We start from the raw sequence: 16,484 nt of genomic DNA, 5'->3' as shown, positions 1-16,484 counted from the left end.
TCAAGAGAGAGGAAGAGGGAGAGAGAATAGATTTATTGTTCCACTTATTTATGCATTCATTGGTTAACTTTTGTGTGTCCACTGACCAGGGACTGAACCCACAACACTGGCTTATGGCTCTAACCAACTGAGCTGGCCAGGGCCCCAGTTTAATTCTTGAGACTCCACCACTCTGGGAAGTTTCCTCACCTAATAAGTGGGAATAACGGCAATACCAGCCTGGAGGTGTTTGTGTAAGTTACTTGGGCTGTGCCCACCAGGACTATACCATTGGTCAGCCACTGTGGTCAGCCCTGGGTTGCTGTGGCTGTGGCTTAAACTGGCTTCCAACACTCTGACCCCCCTCTTGACTCTGAGGCCAGCAGCACAGTCTCCAGCACTGACCTTGCAAATACATTTTTAAACACTGGTGGCCTCAGGTTCCCATCTCAGTTCAAAGCCTCAGCTGATACAGAACAGAGCTGCCTTGGCCCCCAAATAAAAGGGAACTTGAAAAGCAGAGTAAACACAGTAGGAAGGGAACAACCAGAAAACTGCAGGTAGGGGGCACAAGGGTGACCACCTCATCCAGACAGATACTAAATTCCTCAAGAGAAGTGGGAAAATGAGAAACCTGGCAGCCTCCTGGGTGGAGGAGGAGCCCCTGTGCAATAGTTATGGGCCCAGGACAAACATCAGAGAAGCCAGGCTGAGAAACACATCCTAACCTGCAGAAGCAGAAACCAGGTGATAAGGAAGCCCAGGACCCTCATCCCTCCTCTAAATCAAGGTGCAGAACAAGCCCTCTCCTGACCATCTTCAGCCAAGAGGCAGCTGGCCACAGCAGGGGCAGACAAACAGAACATTCCTTTAAATTCCTCTATAAAAACACACTGAGAACCAGAGAACGGGTGAAGCATCCATCAGAGAAATCTTCACCTGCTGGAAAAATCATCCCTGCAACCCAAACTCTTATAAACTGAAAAATCAGAGGCAGCTTATTTGTGGTAAATTTGGTGGATTCAACTGTGACCATTCAGTCAGTAACGGATGTGGACTCATCCACCTGTGTGTGTGTGTGTGTGTGGGGGTGTAACACAGGGACAGAAAGGGCTCCTCTTTCTTGCAGCTTCTGGCTTCACTGCCCACCCTTACCCCAGAAACCACCCAGAACCATATTCAACTCTCATCCTGGTGCCTCAGTGCAGGGGATTCGTGCACCTGGTCCCTATGTGCCTGGCCACACACACACCTGTTCACATGCACACACCTGTTTCATCCTCCACCAGCACCAGGGTCCACACCATCCCTCACAGCCCCTACCAGCACAAATGCACCTGCACACACTTGCCCTCCTTCCTCACCTGTACATGGTCACCCCCACTGAATAACTGACACAACCACATCCTGGACCCTAGTCTCACTCCTACAGGTGTCCACTAGCATGCCCATGCTCCTCCCATGAACACCCATGAAGCCACAGCATCTCATTATGGGGCTCACTGTTGGAACGCAGCCTGGAAACCCATAGAGAGAGCACCCAGGTTATAAAAGGACAGATAAGAAAGGGCAGCAGTGATGGGAGGAGGAAGACCAGGTCACAAACCAACTGCTTAAAGCAGAAAGACGGCAGAGCCCTCACTTTGCGGAGTCCACTGCCTGGCCCTGGGTTCCAGGCTGCCCCTCTTGCTTCCGGAATGTCCCCTCAGGCTTCACCCACCTCTTGCCCCACAGAAGATGTCTTCCCCTGCAAGGACTGCGGCATCTGGTACCGCAGCGAGCGGAACCTGCAAGCTCACCTCCTGTACTACTGTGCCAGCCGCCAGAGTGCCGGCTCCCCTGCCGCAGCCGCCGCTGACGAGAAGCCCAAGGAGCCATACCCCAACGAGCGTGTCTGCCCCTTCCCTCAGTGCCGCAAAAGCTGCCCCAGTGCCAGCTCCCTGGAGATCCATATGCGCAGCCACAGCGGTGAGGCTCCACGCCCCCCCCCAGAACCCCCGTGTTCCCACTGCGCCCAGGCGACAGAGGCGCCTGTGTGGGCCTCCCACCATACCACTTAGCCTCCCAGCTCCCGGGGCATGAAGCCCATCTGTGGCTGGCTGGTCAGCTCAGGGCTGGGCCCTGGCCGGGGTCCTGGGAGGCTTGAAGAGCCCTCCACACACAGCCCAAGTCACGGCCCCTCACGGCCCTGTGTTCCAGGCGAGCGCCCCTTCGTGTGTCTCATCTGCCTGTCGGCCTTCACCACCAAGGCCAACTGCGAGCGGCACCTCAAGGTGCACACAGACACACAGAGCGGTAAGCAGGCTGGGAAGGGGGCAGGAAGCAGGTCAGGGGGAGTCTGTGGAATCTGTTGGCTCCAGGGCCCTGACACCACAGACCATCTGCAGGTGTCTGCCACAGCTGTGGCTTCATCTCCACCACAAGGGACATCCTCTACAGCCACCTAGTAACCAACCACATGGTCTGCCAGCCAGGCTCCAAGGCTGAGATCTACTCACCAGGGGTCGGGCACCCCTCAGCCAAGCTCCCACCAGGTGAGGCTCGGGGGCCCCCTCTGAGGGCTGGGGAGAGGGCTAGCCCATGAGACAGAGCCAGAGGTCAATTCGGTCTTGGCCCCTGACCACCTCTGCCCAGCCCAGCTCTCCCTTCCCACCCTGCCCCTTCCTCAGGTCTGGCCCAGGCAGGTCCTGCTCCAGCCCTGAAGTGTGGCCTTTGGGGTCTCCCTGCAGACAGTCTACCCGGCTTCCAGCAGCTCACAGCCCTCCACGGCTCCCTGGCCTCCTCCGACCTGGGCCTTGGGTCCACCTCATCACCAGGACTGGACAGGAAAGCCCTGGACGAGGCCACCAATGGAGAGGCCAGAACAGCCCCCCAGAACGGTGGCAGCAGCGAGCCCCCAACAGCGCCCAGGAGCATCAAGGTGGAGGCGGCCGAGGAGCCAGAGGAGGAGCCAGGGCCCCCAGCCCTTTCGTCGCGGACGCCCTCACCACCCAGCTCCGCTCCCGTCCGGGTCAAGGCTGAGCTGCCCAGCCCCACACCCGGCTCCAGCCCAGGCCCCGGTGCGCTCTTCCTGCCACAGTTCCCCGCCGCGCCCCCAGCCTCGGAGATCCTGGCCAAGATGTCCGAGCTGGTGCACAGCAGGCTGCAGGTGGGGGTGGGCGCGGGGGCGCCAGCCGGCCTGCTCGCGGGGACCCCCAAAGGCGCTACCTGCTTTGAGTGCGACATCACCTTCAACAACGTCAGCAACTTCTACGTGCACAAGCGCCTCTACTGCTCTGGCCGCCGCGCGCCCGACGACGTGCTGCCCCCCGCCCGCAGGCCCAAGGCGCCCCCCACCCCGGTGCGCGCGGCCCCCGCCCCGCCGCCTGCTGAGCCGGACAAGCCAAGTTCGTCGCCAGGCCCCGGGGCACGCGAGGACCTGGCCGGGGGCGCGACCACGCCCGAGGCAGAGACCGGCGGCGGCGGCCGGGGCAGTGAGGGCAGCCCAAGCCCGGGCAGCGGGGCGGACGAGGACGACGACCCCCGACGGACGCTGTGCGAGGCCTGCAACATTCGCTTCAGCCGCCACGAGACCTACATGGTGCACAAGCGCTATTACTGCGCCTCGCGCCACGACCCGCCTCCGCGACGGCCCGCTCCCGCCGCGCCCCCAGGAAACCCCGGAATCCCCGCGCCGGCGCTGCCACCCGTACGCACGCGCAGGCGCCGGAAGCTCTACGAGCTGCAGGCGGCCAGCCCCGCCCCTGCAGCGCCGGGCCCCGCCCAGCCCTCGGCCGCCCCGGCTCCAGAGACTTCCGCTTCGCCGTCGCCGCGGCCCGGAAGCGGAAGCGGGCCGGACTTATCGGAGGGCCCCATCGACCTGAGCAAAAAGCCGCGGCGCCAGACCTCCGCCGCTCCCGTGCCCGGCCCCGCGCCGGTGCTGCCTGCCCTGGCCGACTACCATGAGTGCACGGCCTGCCGCGTGAGCTTCCACAGCCTCGAGGCCTACCTGGCGCACAAGAAGTTCTCGTGCCCCGCCGCGCCGCGGCGCCCGCGCGCCCCCGAGGATCCCGCCGTCGTGTGCCCCTACTGCCCCCCGAACGGCCTGGTTCATGGGGACCTAGTCGAGCACTTGCGCCTGGCGCACGGCCTGCTGCTGGGCAAGCCCCTGACTGGCCCGGGCCCCGGCGCAGAGGCCCGGACGCCCTCCCCCGCTGCCCCCCGCGATGGCCTTAACGGCCAGGAGCCACCCACCGGCCCTGCAGACGGCAGTCCCCGGCCCGGCCCGCCCTCAGCCCCACCGACGCCTCCTTCCCACTCGGACAAAGGCGTCCAGACCCCCAGCAAGGGGACGCCGACCTCCCTGCCCAACGGCAACCACAGGTACTGCCGCCTGTGCAACATCAAGTTCAGCAGCCTGTCCACCTTCATCGCCCACAAGAAGTATTACTGTTCCTCGCATGCCGCCGAGCACGTGAAGTGACCGGTGGCCACACTACAAACTGGAAATCGCTTCTCACGCCCGCTGCTCCCCAGGAGCCAGGGCCTGCCAGCCTGCCGTGCATAAAGACGGAATCATCCCCAGGTCCCAGGCTGCTCCGGCTCCTGGGAAACGCACCAAGCACAGGCCTCAGCAGAGGGAACTGCAGTGGCAGCACCCGCCTGGATCCTTGGCACTTAATAAAGAAGTTCAGTTGATTAGCAGCCTAATTCTCTAAGCAGAGGGCCCTGCAGGGTGGGGTCCACACTGACCAGCATTTTAGGCACTGTTATCCAAGCACCTAGAGGCCCACCACCACCACGTCCAGCCTGCACACAGGCCACTGCAGTCTGGAGTGACCAGGCCCCCTGCCAGAAACATGTTAATGGTCCTAAGAGCTGGACCAAGCTCCAGGTCAGTCTGATGCAACCACACATACAGAATTGCTGCCCTGCCAGCTCTGTACTCACTTGGGGCACAGGAATTACTGGAACTGATAGGCCCACTGCTGGCCCATCCCCTCCCCCACAGGATCTAACCAGAAGCTCTGTTTTGAACACCAGACACACACAAAAAAGGGGAGCCTTAATTCTACCCAGCTGATAGTCTTCCCACCCTGCTTGGTTCCAGGGACCTGGGTGTCAGCCATCTAGTCACAGGCCACCAAGGTTCGAGGGATGGGAGCATCTTGGGGAGCATGAGGCCCTGTTGTTAGCAACGCTGGTGGGAGAGATGGGGCAGTGAATAGTCACCAAAGAAGAAGGTGGACAGGGGAGAGGACACCATGACCCCTGGGACCAGGCGGACCAAATCCTGAACTAGGTGTATGTAGCATGGCACCTGTGGTGGCTGTAGGGGGGATAAGGAACAGGGGTACCCCGCCTCAGTCTGTTCTGGTTCATTGGGGGTTGCTTGTGCCATGGCTGGACTGGACAGTGTTAGCCAACCCAAGCAGAGTCTAGCCATGCCCTTGCCATTTGGCATCAGGGTAACTGAGCCACCTTCCAGCCTGGTGTCCCTGCTAGATAACACACCATCGGCCTTTCCCAACTTTGCTTGAAGTAACAAACACAGTTTCACTAAGCAGTCTACAGTGGATAAATGTGAACTCTGACCTTTGACCTTTCTCCATCTTCTTGCCATCCACCCACCCAGATTCACTCTCGAGGCTCAAGGCAAATTTCCCTCCCACCTAGCCCCACAGAAATGACAGGCTAGCGTAACAAGCCTGTATTTGGACAAGAACAGTCTCCATGGCATCATCCACAGGCAAGAGCCAAACACACACCTCCTGCTTGCTCCGAGCTGGTCCTGTGTACCAAGGCTTGACCAGACAGGATTACTTGGCCAAGGCCACCAGACAGTTAGGATTCCCATGCTGTTAGGGGCCTGGGCTCCAGGAAAGGGTTGGGGGAGTGTCCCATGGGAGCCCAGCTGTCTTTCTAACAGAGGCCTGTCCTCTAAAAAACCAACCTGGCCTCAGCCCTCCTGGGTTGTGGTGGGAGAGGCACACAGACTCTCGGCTCTGCTCCTCCTTTGCATTGTTCTGCATTCATTTGCAAGGAACATTCAGGAAACTCTGCCTCTGAGCTAGACCACTGAATGAAGGGGGACACTCTGATGTCCTCACACTGTTCTCAAAAAATTAAACCTAACAGTGAATTTTGCTGTGTATATATTTTTAAATTAAAAAAAATTTTTTTAAGATGCTGGGGAACACAGGGATATGGCTTAGATGCTCAACGGGGGCGGGGGGGGATGCAACACAGTGTCATCAGATGGGGGAGACCATTGTCCAGCTTCTTTACCCCTCTTCAAGAGCCACACCCCCACCTTACATAAAGTGGCCACAGGAGGACAGATGTGAATGGAAGACAGTGCCATACAGAAAATAGCCTGTTTCCATACCTGCAAATGTGCTTGGGGATGTGATCAATGGTTGTGCATTCCCTGCTGTGAGCTCAGTTCAGCAGGCAGAGCCAACCCTGACCCCTGACCCAGACATGAACTGCTGGCCTTGTCACCAGAGCAGTCCTGGGCTCTGTAGCCTACTGCCCTCACCCAGGCCTGGAGAGGTGGCTCAGCCTGGAGGTTCTAGGGCAGCACCACAACTCATTAAGGGCCCTACAACTGGGTCCTTCGCCCCCTAGCTATCTGCCTTCCGCCCCTCAGGGTAGAGCTAAATACCCCCCTGCCCCTTCCTTCTCAGACCCTGGGTTTCCCACACCACAGACTCCATCAGCAGACCCCGTCTCCTCAAGCCTCCCACCCAGCAACTGCACCACCTACACCAAAACCTGCCTTCACTACCACCACCTGCTGCAGCCACTGTCCCAGGGTCTTGTGATGGCACTAAATGACCAGTCCACACCCAGATCATTGCCATCCACCGCGCTGCTCAGCCACATACCCCGGGACAGCCTAGCTCCAGGAATCGCTGCAGGTGAACATTCCTGGCACCAGGGGTCAGCAGCAACTCATTTATGTGGGCCAGCAAGCCAGGGTCAAAGTCTGCTTTCCTAGCACGCTGCAGACTGGCCAAACCTTCAGGTCCTTTGTCTCCTGAGGACACAGAAGAAGTGAATGGGAGGGGGCACTGAGGGAAGGAAGGTGGCCCATCACACCCAGGAGGGGCCTCAGGAGGGCAGGGAGATCGATGACCTTACAGAGCTTGGAAAAGAGTCAATTTCCACAGAAAGGGAAGGAGCAGCAAAGACCAGCCAGGGCAAGAGGGGCCCAGGTTGGGATCAGCCTAGGATGAAGGGAACATAGAGAAGCTAGGGGGCTCCCCAGGCAGAGTCCCAGCAGGTGTCCACTGGTAATCAAACTGCTTCCACAACACCCGAGGTAAGGCCTGTCCTGTCACTGTTCTTATGGGAGGGGCAGCAGGCTCAGGGGGGTGCAACTTGCTGCAACAGCCCCCGCCCCCTGAAGACTGCTGGGAGCACTGAAGCAAAGTGCACACCTGGTCCAGACTGCCTCGCACATGGCCACCACCTGGCTGCAACCGGGATCTCCTCTGTGCCAGGGCCCCAGCCTGGCTCAGAGACCTGCCCTCCCCAGGGTTCTCAATGGTGACAGCTTGGGATAGCAGGGTTTGCCTGCATGTCTTTCCTGCCTTGTCAAATCAGGCCCCTTTGTCTAACAGCCACCTCACTGATAGGGACAACTTAGGAGAAAGGTTCTCTGAAATGCAGTTGGTCGCAGGTCCCCAAGAGCGCTCTTCTCCCAGATGGCTGCATATGCATCACCTGAACTGGTGAGGAATCCACATTCTAGTGCTCCCATGGGGGCTGAAACAGGCCGGGCCCGAGCACCTGTGTTTAATCAGCTCCCAGCAGATTCTTCACTAACAGGTTGGAGAAATACCCACACAAGAGGAGCACAGACTCTTGGCATCTTTCTAGCGGGTACAGATGGAGGGAAGGGAGGTTCCCCTGCTGAGGAATGCTTGTCAGCTGAGTCAGGGACAAGCAGGGAGGGGACTGGATCTTGTGACCTGGTCAGGATGACTAGATCACTGCTTCCCCTTCAGAGTATGTGGTTGACCACCCCCGTGTCCTGGACACTCGTCCTGATAGCTTTCTGCCCTTCATCCAAGACACAGACAAGCCTTGATGACACCAGTGCCCAGAACAGCCAGGGGTAACCAGCCCCAAACATGGAAAACACCCTGAATGTACTGGTATAGAGTGTTGCCGCCCTTCCCATCCCAGAACACAAACTCCAAAGGAAACGACCACAGTTCTCCTGGCCACGGAGCACCTCTCCTAAAAGCTGGTCTGAGGAGCCACAAATTTGTTTCCGCCCACTAATGTCCCACGGGGGATGTCCCATGGGGGATGCCCCAGGAGTATTAGACTTTGGGTGTGTTCCTGACCAAGTACTGATGACGCTGACTGTGGATTCAAACACAGGTAGCAAGGATATAAAAAGCTTCAAGGGATGGTGTGATTGGTGGAATAATGGCTCCAAAGCTGACCATGTCCTATGCCCCAAAACGTATGAATCTGTGTTCTTACACGGCACAGGGCAATTGAGAGTGCTAACCAGATGACCTTGAGACAGACAGGCGACTCCAGAGGAACAAGCACGTGCAAAGCCCAGCAGGGCCCTGGCAGACTGGCTGGCCACCTTTGGGGCACGAGAAGAAGCCAGCTGTACTTTCCACATCCATAGGTGGTGTGCATATCTGAACCTGAGAGCTAAGCTCAATCCGCTCCCCTAAGGGCTCCCTGAGGGAGAACAACTGGAAGAAAGATGTCTCAAATCCTGGGTGGACAGAGTTCAGTCTTAGCGCCCCATGGGGAGAGGGGCCTGAGCTCACCTTCCAGACCTTTGAGACCCACGTCAATGGGATGTAACCAGAGCTGCATCCAACCCTCATCCAACTCCATTCCTGGTCATTTCAAAGGTAACAGCCCTGCAGAGGCAGGGTAGGTGGATTGGGGAGGGAGGTAAGGGTGCTGAGAAGCAGAAAGGAGCTCCCCAGGATGCTCTGTGCTAGACCCAGAGCCCAGCTGGAGGTTTAGAGCTGCAGCCCCCCAAAGCGAGCCACACCCACGGGGCCTTGCCAACCAGCTGGGCACACACATCAATGTTTTTCTCTCCCCCCACCCCACTTCCACTCTCTCAGAAAAGCAATGGAAAAATGTCCTTGGGTGAGGATTAATAAAAAAAAGAAAAAACAACGTATCTCTTTCTGGCTTTAAACTTTTTAAAAGTAAAATATCAACATAAAAATGATACCTTAGGTTTATAACTTATGTAGAGGTGTAATTGTGTGTTTCACTATGCACAAATTACCTCAACATAAGGAGCAAATAGGCCCTCAGCAGGACACTACTGAACGTGAGGGACAAGGCCTGGGTGCCATAGCCCGAGGGGACTCAAAACTCCCCTTGGAGGGTCTGAGCCCTGCAAAGGTCTCCTGAGCAGCAGCCACATCATGTTTTACTTTCTTCCTGGGCACCTGCCTGTGTCTGTTTCCCATGGCTGCCTTATTTGGAAACAGGGTCTTTGCAGATAACCAGGTTAAGATGAGGTCACTCTGGATTTGGATGGGCCTGATCCAATCGCTGGTGTCACAAGAGAAGAGGACACAGGCACACACAGGAAGGACTAGGTGTGAGGACAGAGGCAGAGATTGGAATCACGCATGCACAAGCCAAGGAACATTAATGACTGTCGGTCACCATAAAAGCTGGAAGAGGCAGAAGGAACCTCCCCTGGAACTTACAGAGAGACTGCCTACACGTTGACCTCAGACCTCTGGCCTCCAGACACAGGGAATAGATTTGTGTTATGCTAAGCTACCCACCTGAATGGTACTTTGTTACAGCAGTCCCATGACACTCGCCCAGGGGCCTTATAACTTTATCTCATGAATTATTGTGATTTATGTGCAGATTTTACCTCCTGTACCAAACAAAAGATTCCTTAAAGTCAAAGCCCGCTTTTGTTATTGTTACGCCTGGCACTGAACATTGGCTGGGGACAGTGGGAGGACAGTCAGTTAAGGCCCTTATGGGCCTTGCACCACAGATGAGATCCAACAAGAAATATTTTGCCAAGGCATTCAAAGGCTAATGTGCCTCAGAGTGCTCATTATTTCTTCTATGCTTTTTCTTTTAAAATATTTTTATTAATTTTAAGAGAGAGAGGATAAGAGAGGGAGAAAGAGAGAAACATCGATGTGAGAGCTGAACATTGATTGGCTGCCTCCTGCACAATCCCCACCAGGGATCAAACCCACAATCCAGGCATGTGCCCAGACCAGGAATTGAACTGACAACCTCTTGGTGCCCAGAAAGATGCCCAACCAACTATGCAACACTGGCCAGGGCATCTATGCTTTTTATTAAAGCCACATTTTGTCAGCATTGCAAGTGAAATGCTTTTATCTCTTTAACTCAAACCGGCCATGAAAGGCAAGTTCAGTGGTCATCTGGGAGGTGACAGATTCATTATTCAATAAAGCAACAAAAGCGTACATTACTTCAGCCAGTGTGCAAGATTAAAGAGCTTATAAACTTTCAATTAAAAGATAATGTATGTGGAATGTAATGTGCTAAGCAGAGAGTCAACCCTGTTTAGGGAGATCTGGGGAGGAAGGAGTAGTCTGGTCAGGGTTTCACGGAGATGGGTCTCATCTGGAAGGACCCAACTTGCAGAGCTGGGGGGGACGGCCCACGCTGGGAAGGGGCTCCAGGGCATATGCTGGCTTTCCAGCACTGTCCCCCCTACTCTTCCTTACAATCGGTCTCAATAAAGTGACAGGGCAATGATCGCTTCAGTAAAAACTCTGTTTTAAACTAAAAGCTCCCTTTTTAGGATCTTCCCATGAGGTCTGGCTACTGTCAAGGATTTAGTGTCCTGTTTAAGAGCACCTGGGTGACATTCTGCTTCCAGCCCTGTTTACAGGTAAGGATAGTAAAGCTTGGATGGTTCAGTGAACTTGTCACTGGGCTTGTGAGTAGAGAGCAAAGGCATCAATTCAGGTCCGTCCAACTCACAGCCTGAGCTAACCTCCATTAAAGTGAGAAATTAGAGCAAAGAGGCACACTTCGCCACCTGAGCACATGCTAAGGAGCCACTATTTCTTGTTCTTCTCTAACCTCATGACATCCAAGCACAAACTAGCTGGTAGTTTTCAAGATCAGAACTTAGTCCAGTGGTTCATACTCACTATGTTTGGCCACCTACAATCCCTAAAATAGGCCAGGTCTTCAGTCCCAGAACCTATAAATGTGATCTTATTTGGAGAAAGGGTCATCGCAGATGTGATTAAATTAAGAATCTTGAGATGGGGCAATTATCTTGAATTATCTAGGAGGACCCAGTGTCATCTTGCAGATCCTTACAAGTGGGAGGAGTGACACAACTCAGAAGCAGAGAATGCTAAGGGACCATGAAGGCAGACTAGAGTGATGTGGCCACAAGCTAAGGATATCTAGGGCTCCCAGGTCATGATAGAGGTAGGGAGAATCCTCCCCTAAAGCTTCTGGAGGGAGCACAGACCTGCAGAAACCTGGAGTCTGACCCACTGCTACTGATTTCAGACACTGGCTTCCAGAACTCTGAGATTATAAATTTTGGGGGGGTGTTGTTTGTTTTTAAATATATTTTATTGATTTTTTACAGAGAGGAAGGGAGTGAGATAGAGAGCTGGAAACGTCAATGAGAGAAAAACATTGACCAGTTGCCTCTTGCACACCCCCTACCGGGGATATGCCCGCAACCAACGTACATGCCCTTGACCGGAATTGAACCTGGGACCTTTCAGTCCACAGACCGACGCTCTACCACTGAGCTAAACTGGTTTTGGCAATTTTGGTTATTTTAAGCCCCCTGGGACACAAAGACACTCACACATTGTCTTACCTCAAAATAAACCCTCTATTTTTAGCAGCATTAAATCAAGATAGCAGGAAGGACAGCTGCCCAGCAAAGCCTGTTTGAATTATCATTTTTTTGTAAACTCTCTAAAATCATGGGAGTGATTTATTGTAAAAATCACGGGAGTGAGCCAGAAATTTCCCACTGTGACAGGGGTGCTGTGGCTGAGCCCTCGAGTCCCCTCCCAACCCTGGACTTGGAGTTAGACTCTAGAGACACCTGCAGGATGCACAAGGGTGAGACACAGGTATCTGAGCCATCCTTTGCCTGCTGTGAGAGGACAAAGAGCCCTGGTTATAATCAAGAAAACAAAACCCACTGCAGATGCCTCTTGGTTACTAAGGAGATAGTACAATGCAAGCAAGCCAAGCAGAGAAGCCTGAATTTGAGAGAGATTTTGCTGTGAAAGACTCCAGTCCCATAAGCATCAGGTCAACTGGGGCCCAGAGCTACAGTCGTTAAGTGTCCTTGGGCAAGTCCCTTCTTCTCTTGGGGCCTCAGTTTCCCCAGCTGTAAAATTAGAGCTCTGTTCTGGCTTAAGTAGTTCTCAAATTGTGGGCCTGGACTCTTGGGGGCCTGTGTTTATGGCCATCAATCTTATCTGCACCTGCATTTGACCTGCTTACAGGAGACCTGCATTCATTGTCAGAGCAGCTCTCCTTCCTCACCACAGATGTTCTTATTCAACAGACACTTCAGTTCAACTTTCTGAGGTGGGGGGCTCTCATGTTAGACTTTTTAAAAATTTTTAATCTTATGTTGAGGTCAAGAAAAACCAAGGGGGCAGTGGAGCAGGCTGGAGAGGACAAAGGTTTGTAGTTAAAACTGGGGATAAGTCCTGCCTCCTCTGAGTCCTATTGGTGTGATGCTGAGCCAGGCATGGAAATTCACCAGCTTCATTTCTTTTTACTGTTCCAAAATCACAGAAAGAGCAGAGGTACATGCAGCCCAGGCTCTGTGCAAACATTAGTTGGATTGTATTCCTGTTCTAAGACTCTAATTAACCAACGACACAGAAAGCGATCGACCAGAAACCGAATTAAGTGGATCCTGGAATCTGTTTCAAAAGGATTCGGTCAGCTTGGGCTTCTCCCAGGGACAGCTCAGTGCTCTGGTGGCCTGTGGCTCCAGGCTCCCAATTCCCCAGTCAAGAAGAGCCAGCACCTCTGGAACTCGATGACACCCTGCCAGTTCCTCACAGGTGTAATGCTCCTGAACTAACATCTCGTCAGCCTCTTCTCCATGAGACCTGTCCCTGCTCCAGATGCAAGCTGGCTGGTTCCCTCCAACCCCCTCAGGATACCCTGATAGGCTGGGCAAGAGCAAATACACATCAAAATAGGGGGGACATTTCACTCTCTGGGTGCAAAAAGGGAGTAGAACCACCTCCTCTCATTTCTTAGATTATTTAGAAACTTGTAAATTCTTGCTCTGCCTCTTTTGAAATGTATATAATTTAAAATATATAAATAAATATAAATATTAAAACATATATGTTTTATAACCCAGGATTGTCTCTCTTGAAGACCTGGGAGCTGCCTCGTTGAATTTGATCATTAAGAAAAAGGCCCTACCTCCCAGTTTCCATGGAGGACAGGATGCTGTCTAAGCAGGTGCCCAGCTCTCAGCTGCAAGCCTGGACCCTGTCAGGGATAGAAGTGTTTCTATTCCCTTAGAATAGATAAAGGCAATTAGCAGGCGCAGATGGCCCTCCCATTACCAGGTGGATTCAGCATGAACTACGTCTGTTTTGATAACACATATGTCATGGGCTGCATCTCTGCTAAATGAAAGGGTGGGCTCTCCTATATCCCATTCCCTAGCAGATGTGACACGCATGACATTCTGGGGTCATGCGTATTGGTAGTGAGACCATCCTCTCTCTCTTCTACCCTGTAGAGAGGTTTTCTGGGTGGGCAGGTTTACTTTAATCACATTTCTTCAGATGCAGTGAGAGTGTAAGCCCGGGTCTGGACTTCTGACTGTGGACAGTCCCCTGAACCTCCTCAGCTCGCAGATGACAGCATGGGTAACTGCTTCAGTGGCCTGGCGGGTGGGGAGGAAACGCACATGGGATGATGATTTGAATTATAGTTGACCCTTGAACAACACGAGTTTGAATCAAATGGGTCCATCTATACACATTTTTTTTCCAATTGACCTATGTAGTTCAATCTCATGTTCTTCGAGGTTCAACTCTGCAGTTGGAATCTGAGTGTGCAGAGGGACAAGAATTTTCAGCTGCGTGGGAAGTCGACACCCCTCACCTCCCAGTTGTTCAAGGGTCAACTATACCTTGTATTGTAACATATTAGATAAACCTAAAGGAACTCATTTCAGTTTCTCTTTTTCCTAGTTTTGCATAATGAATGCATATTATTTACAGCTGAACTTCGGCAGTGATTATGTTGTGGTCAGGGTCACAAATGTAGGCACGGGGTTTCTCTACCTCTGAAGCCCCTGCAAGGACTTGCCCTCCTGAGGCGTTTCCAGGTGCTGGTGGCCTCTGAGGAGAAGGGGTAGATTCTGAGTGAGTGTCATGAGGCTCCAAGCTGCTCAGAGAAATACTACGCCAAGATGCCTTTGCTCGGAAGCCACAGGGGTGGGGGCCAGGGCGAGGAGGCAGGTGGCAGGAAGAGGGCGGAGAAAACAGAGCAGGCATTCCCTGGCTGGGAGTCTGGTAGCAACCTGGTTCTGCCTGTGTCCATAGGTGACTCTCCTTTCTAAACCTCAGTTTCCCCAAAAGTAAACCAGAAGGAAAGAAAATGACAATTTATCAAGAACAGTATTTGCCAGGTACTATTGCAAATTAATTTGTATCTATTGTTTGGTTAAGTGGTTCACAATCTTTTAGTCTCTGGACCCGGTTTACACTCTTATAAATTACTGAGAACCCCAAACAGCTTTGATTTATGTGGGTTGTATCTATAGCTATTTATCATATTAGATGTTAAAACTGACAATTTTGAAATACTTGTTTTATTTAGAATGAACAAGAGTAAACTCATTACATGTTAATACAAACAATGTTTTTACAAACAATTAGTAGTTCCAAAACAAAAAGAAGATTCAGTGAGAAGAGTCTCGATTTACTCTGATGCAATGCATTACTTTGGTTGACGTATACAAAAAAACCTGGCCTCACATGACATGTAGTTGGAAAAGGAGGGGTGTCATACCCTTGTCAGACAATCTTGGCTGCATGAAAACTCAACACGTGGCAGATTCCTAAAGAATAGCTTACATGTGGAATCTGCTGCCATTTGACTAAACTTTTCATTCTCTGTTTCATTAAAATAATTTGTTCCCAGGAAGTGCCCGGCTAGCTCAGTCTGTAGAGCATGAGACTCTTAAAATAATTTGGTCCCTTGATTGGTGTGTTCAGTGGTTAGCGCACCATCCCTCGCACCAAAGGGTCTCAGGTTGGATTCCTGGTCCAGAGCATGTACCTGGGTGTCAGGTTCGATCTCCAGCCCCAGTCAAGGTGTGTGCAGGAGTCAACTAGGTAATATGTCTCTCTCAAATCAATGTTTTTCTCTCTCTCCCTATCCCTCCCTTCCACACTCTCTAAAAATCAGTGGAAAAAATATCTTCAGGTGAGGATTAACAACAACAAAAAATCCATTGCTCAACTGTGTACTTTGAAAGGTCTGTTACCCAAGAGGCATGACTTCAAACATCCCACACTGGATCATTTGGAAAATTTAAGTTTACTGAGTCATACTAATCTTCCAAACGGTGACACGCTTCATTGTATAATAATGCAGAGCACTCATTAATATCACCACCAATTTCATCAGAAATGTCACCAAACACTACAAAGCTTCAAACTCAGACTATCCTAAATTTTAACTTTCACTTGAGAGCTCACATTTTATCATTAGCCACAGATATTGTCAGCTGTTCTCCTTGAAGCAGCAGGCTCATTGGTGAGCCTTTGGGAAGACTAATTCTGTGTCACCATGGCCTGTGGAAGTCATTGCTGCATGTGAACACGCGCTGCATGGGAAGAATGGCTGGCTCAGCTCATGGCACCGACCTGGCACCCAAGCCCTGCCTCCACACAACCTGCACACTTCCCATTTTCTCACCAAAGACATTGAAAAGACAGAATTTAAGAGGTGAGATGATGCCGGGACCGGTTTGGCTCAGTGGATAGAGCATCGGCCTGCGGACTGGAAGGTCCCGGGTTCGATTCCGGTCAAGGGCATGTACCTTGGTTGCGGGCAACAAGAGGCAGCTGATCAATGATTCTCTCTCATTGATGTTTCTAACTCTCTATCCCTCTCTCTGAAAAATCAATAAAATATATATTTTTAAAAAGTTGAGATGAAGTCATTATTTAAAAAAAAAGAGTTGAGATGCAATGCAATTAATCATTGTTGCTGCCTCGTCAAGGGCAGTCTCGGGAGAAGTGTGTTTCTTTGAATGTGTGAGTGTGTAGGGCACGGTGACATGAGCACAGCTTGCGGCCCAGCCTCCATCCACTCAGACATCAGCAGTTTCACCACGTTGCTCCTGCCCTGTCAGGGAGAAAGTCAACTGGTGAAAAGGCAAAAGATGTTGCCCTGGCTGGTGTGGCTCAATTGCTTGGGCCTTGTCCCATTTTCTGAAAGTTTGCTGGTTCAGTTCCCAGTCAAGGGCACAT

At 52.6% G+C, this 16,484-nt stretch overlaps 1 protein-coding gene across 7 annotated transcripts in view; it reads left to right on the top strand.

The window, feature by feature from the left end:
* The window catches only part of ZFPM1 (zinc finger protein, FOG family member 1), a 70,893-nt gene extending 66,239 nt beyond the window's left edge, over positions 1 to 4,654 (top strand). For 5 of the 7 annotated variants that reach the window (XM_036440241.2, XM_045582608.1, XM_036440240.2 and 2 more), the window contains 4 exons: positions 1,714 to 1,947; positions 2,179 to 2,274; positions 2,367 to 2,513; positions 2,649 to 4,654. In XM_036440241.2, coding sequence (XP_036296134.1) covers positions 1,714 to 1,947; positions 2,179 to 2,274; positions 2,367 to 2,513; positions 2,649 to 4,441 — 2,270 coding nt within the window. In that variant the 3' untranslated portion in view covers positions 4,442 to 4,654. The remainder of the gene's footprint in view (positions 1 to 1,713; positions 1,948 to 2,178; positions 2,275 to 2,366; positions 2,514 to 2,648) is intronic. The other 2 variants (XM_036440237.2, XM_036440239.2) reach the window with 2 other exon arrangements.
* The last annotated feature ends 11,830 nt before the right edge of the window (positions 4,655 to 16,484 follow it).

The sequence above is a fragment of the Pipistrellus kuhlii genome, unplaced genomic scaffold (assembly GCF_014108245.1).
Source record: "Pipistrellus kuhlii isolate mPipKuh1 unplaced genomic scaffold, mPipKuh1.p scaffold_m20_p_17, whole genome shotgun sequence".
In the NCBI taxonomy this organism is placed as follows: Eukaryota; Metazoa; Chordata; class Mammalia; order Chiroptera; family Vespertilionidae; genus Pipistrellus; species Pipistrellus kuhlii.
This window is presented reverse-complemented; position numbering and strand designations above follow the sequence as displayed.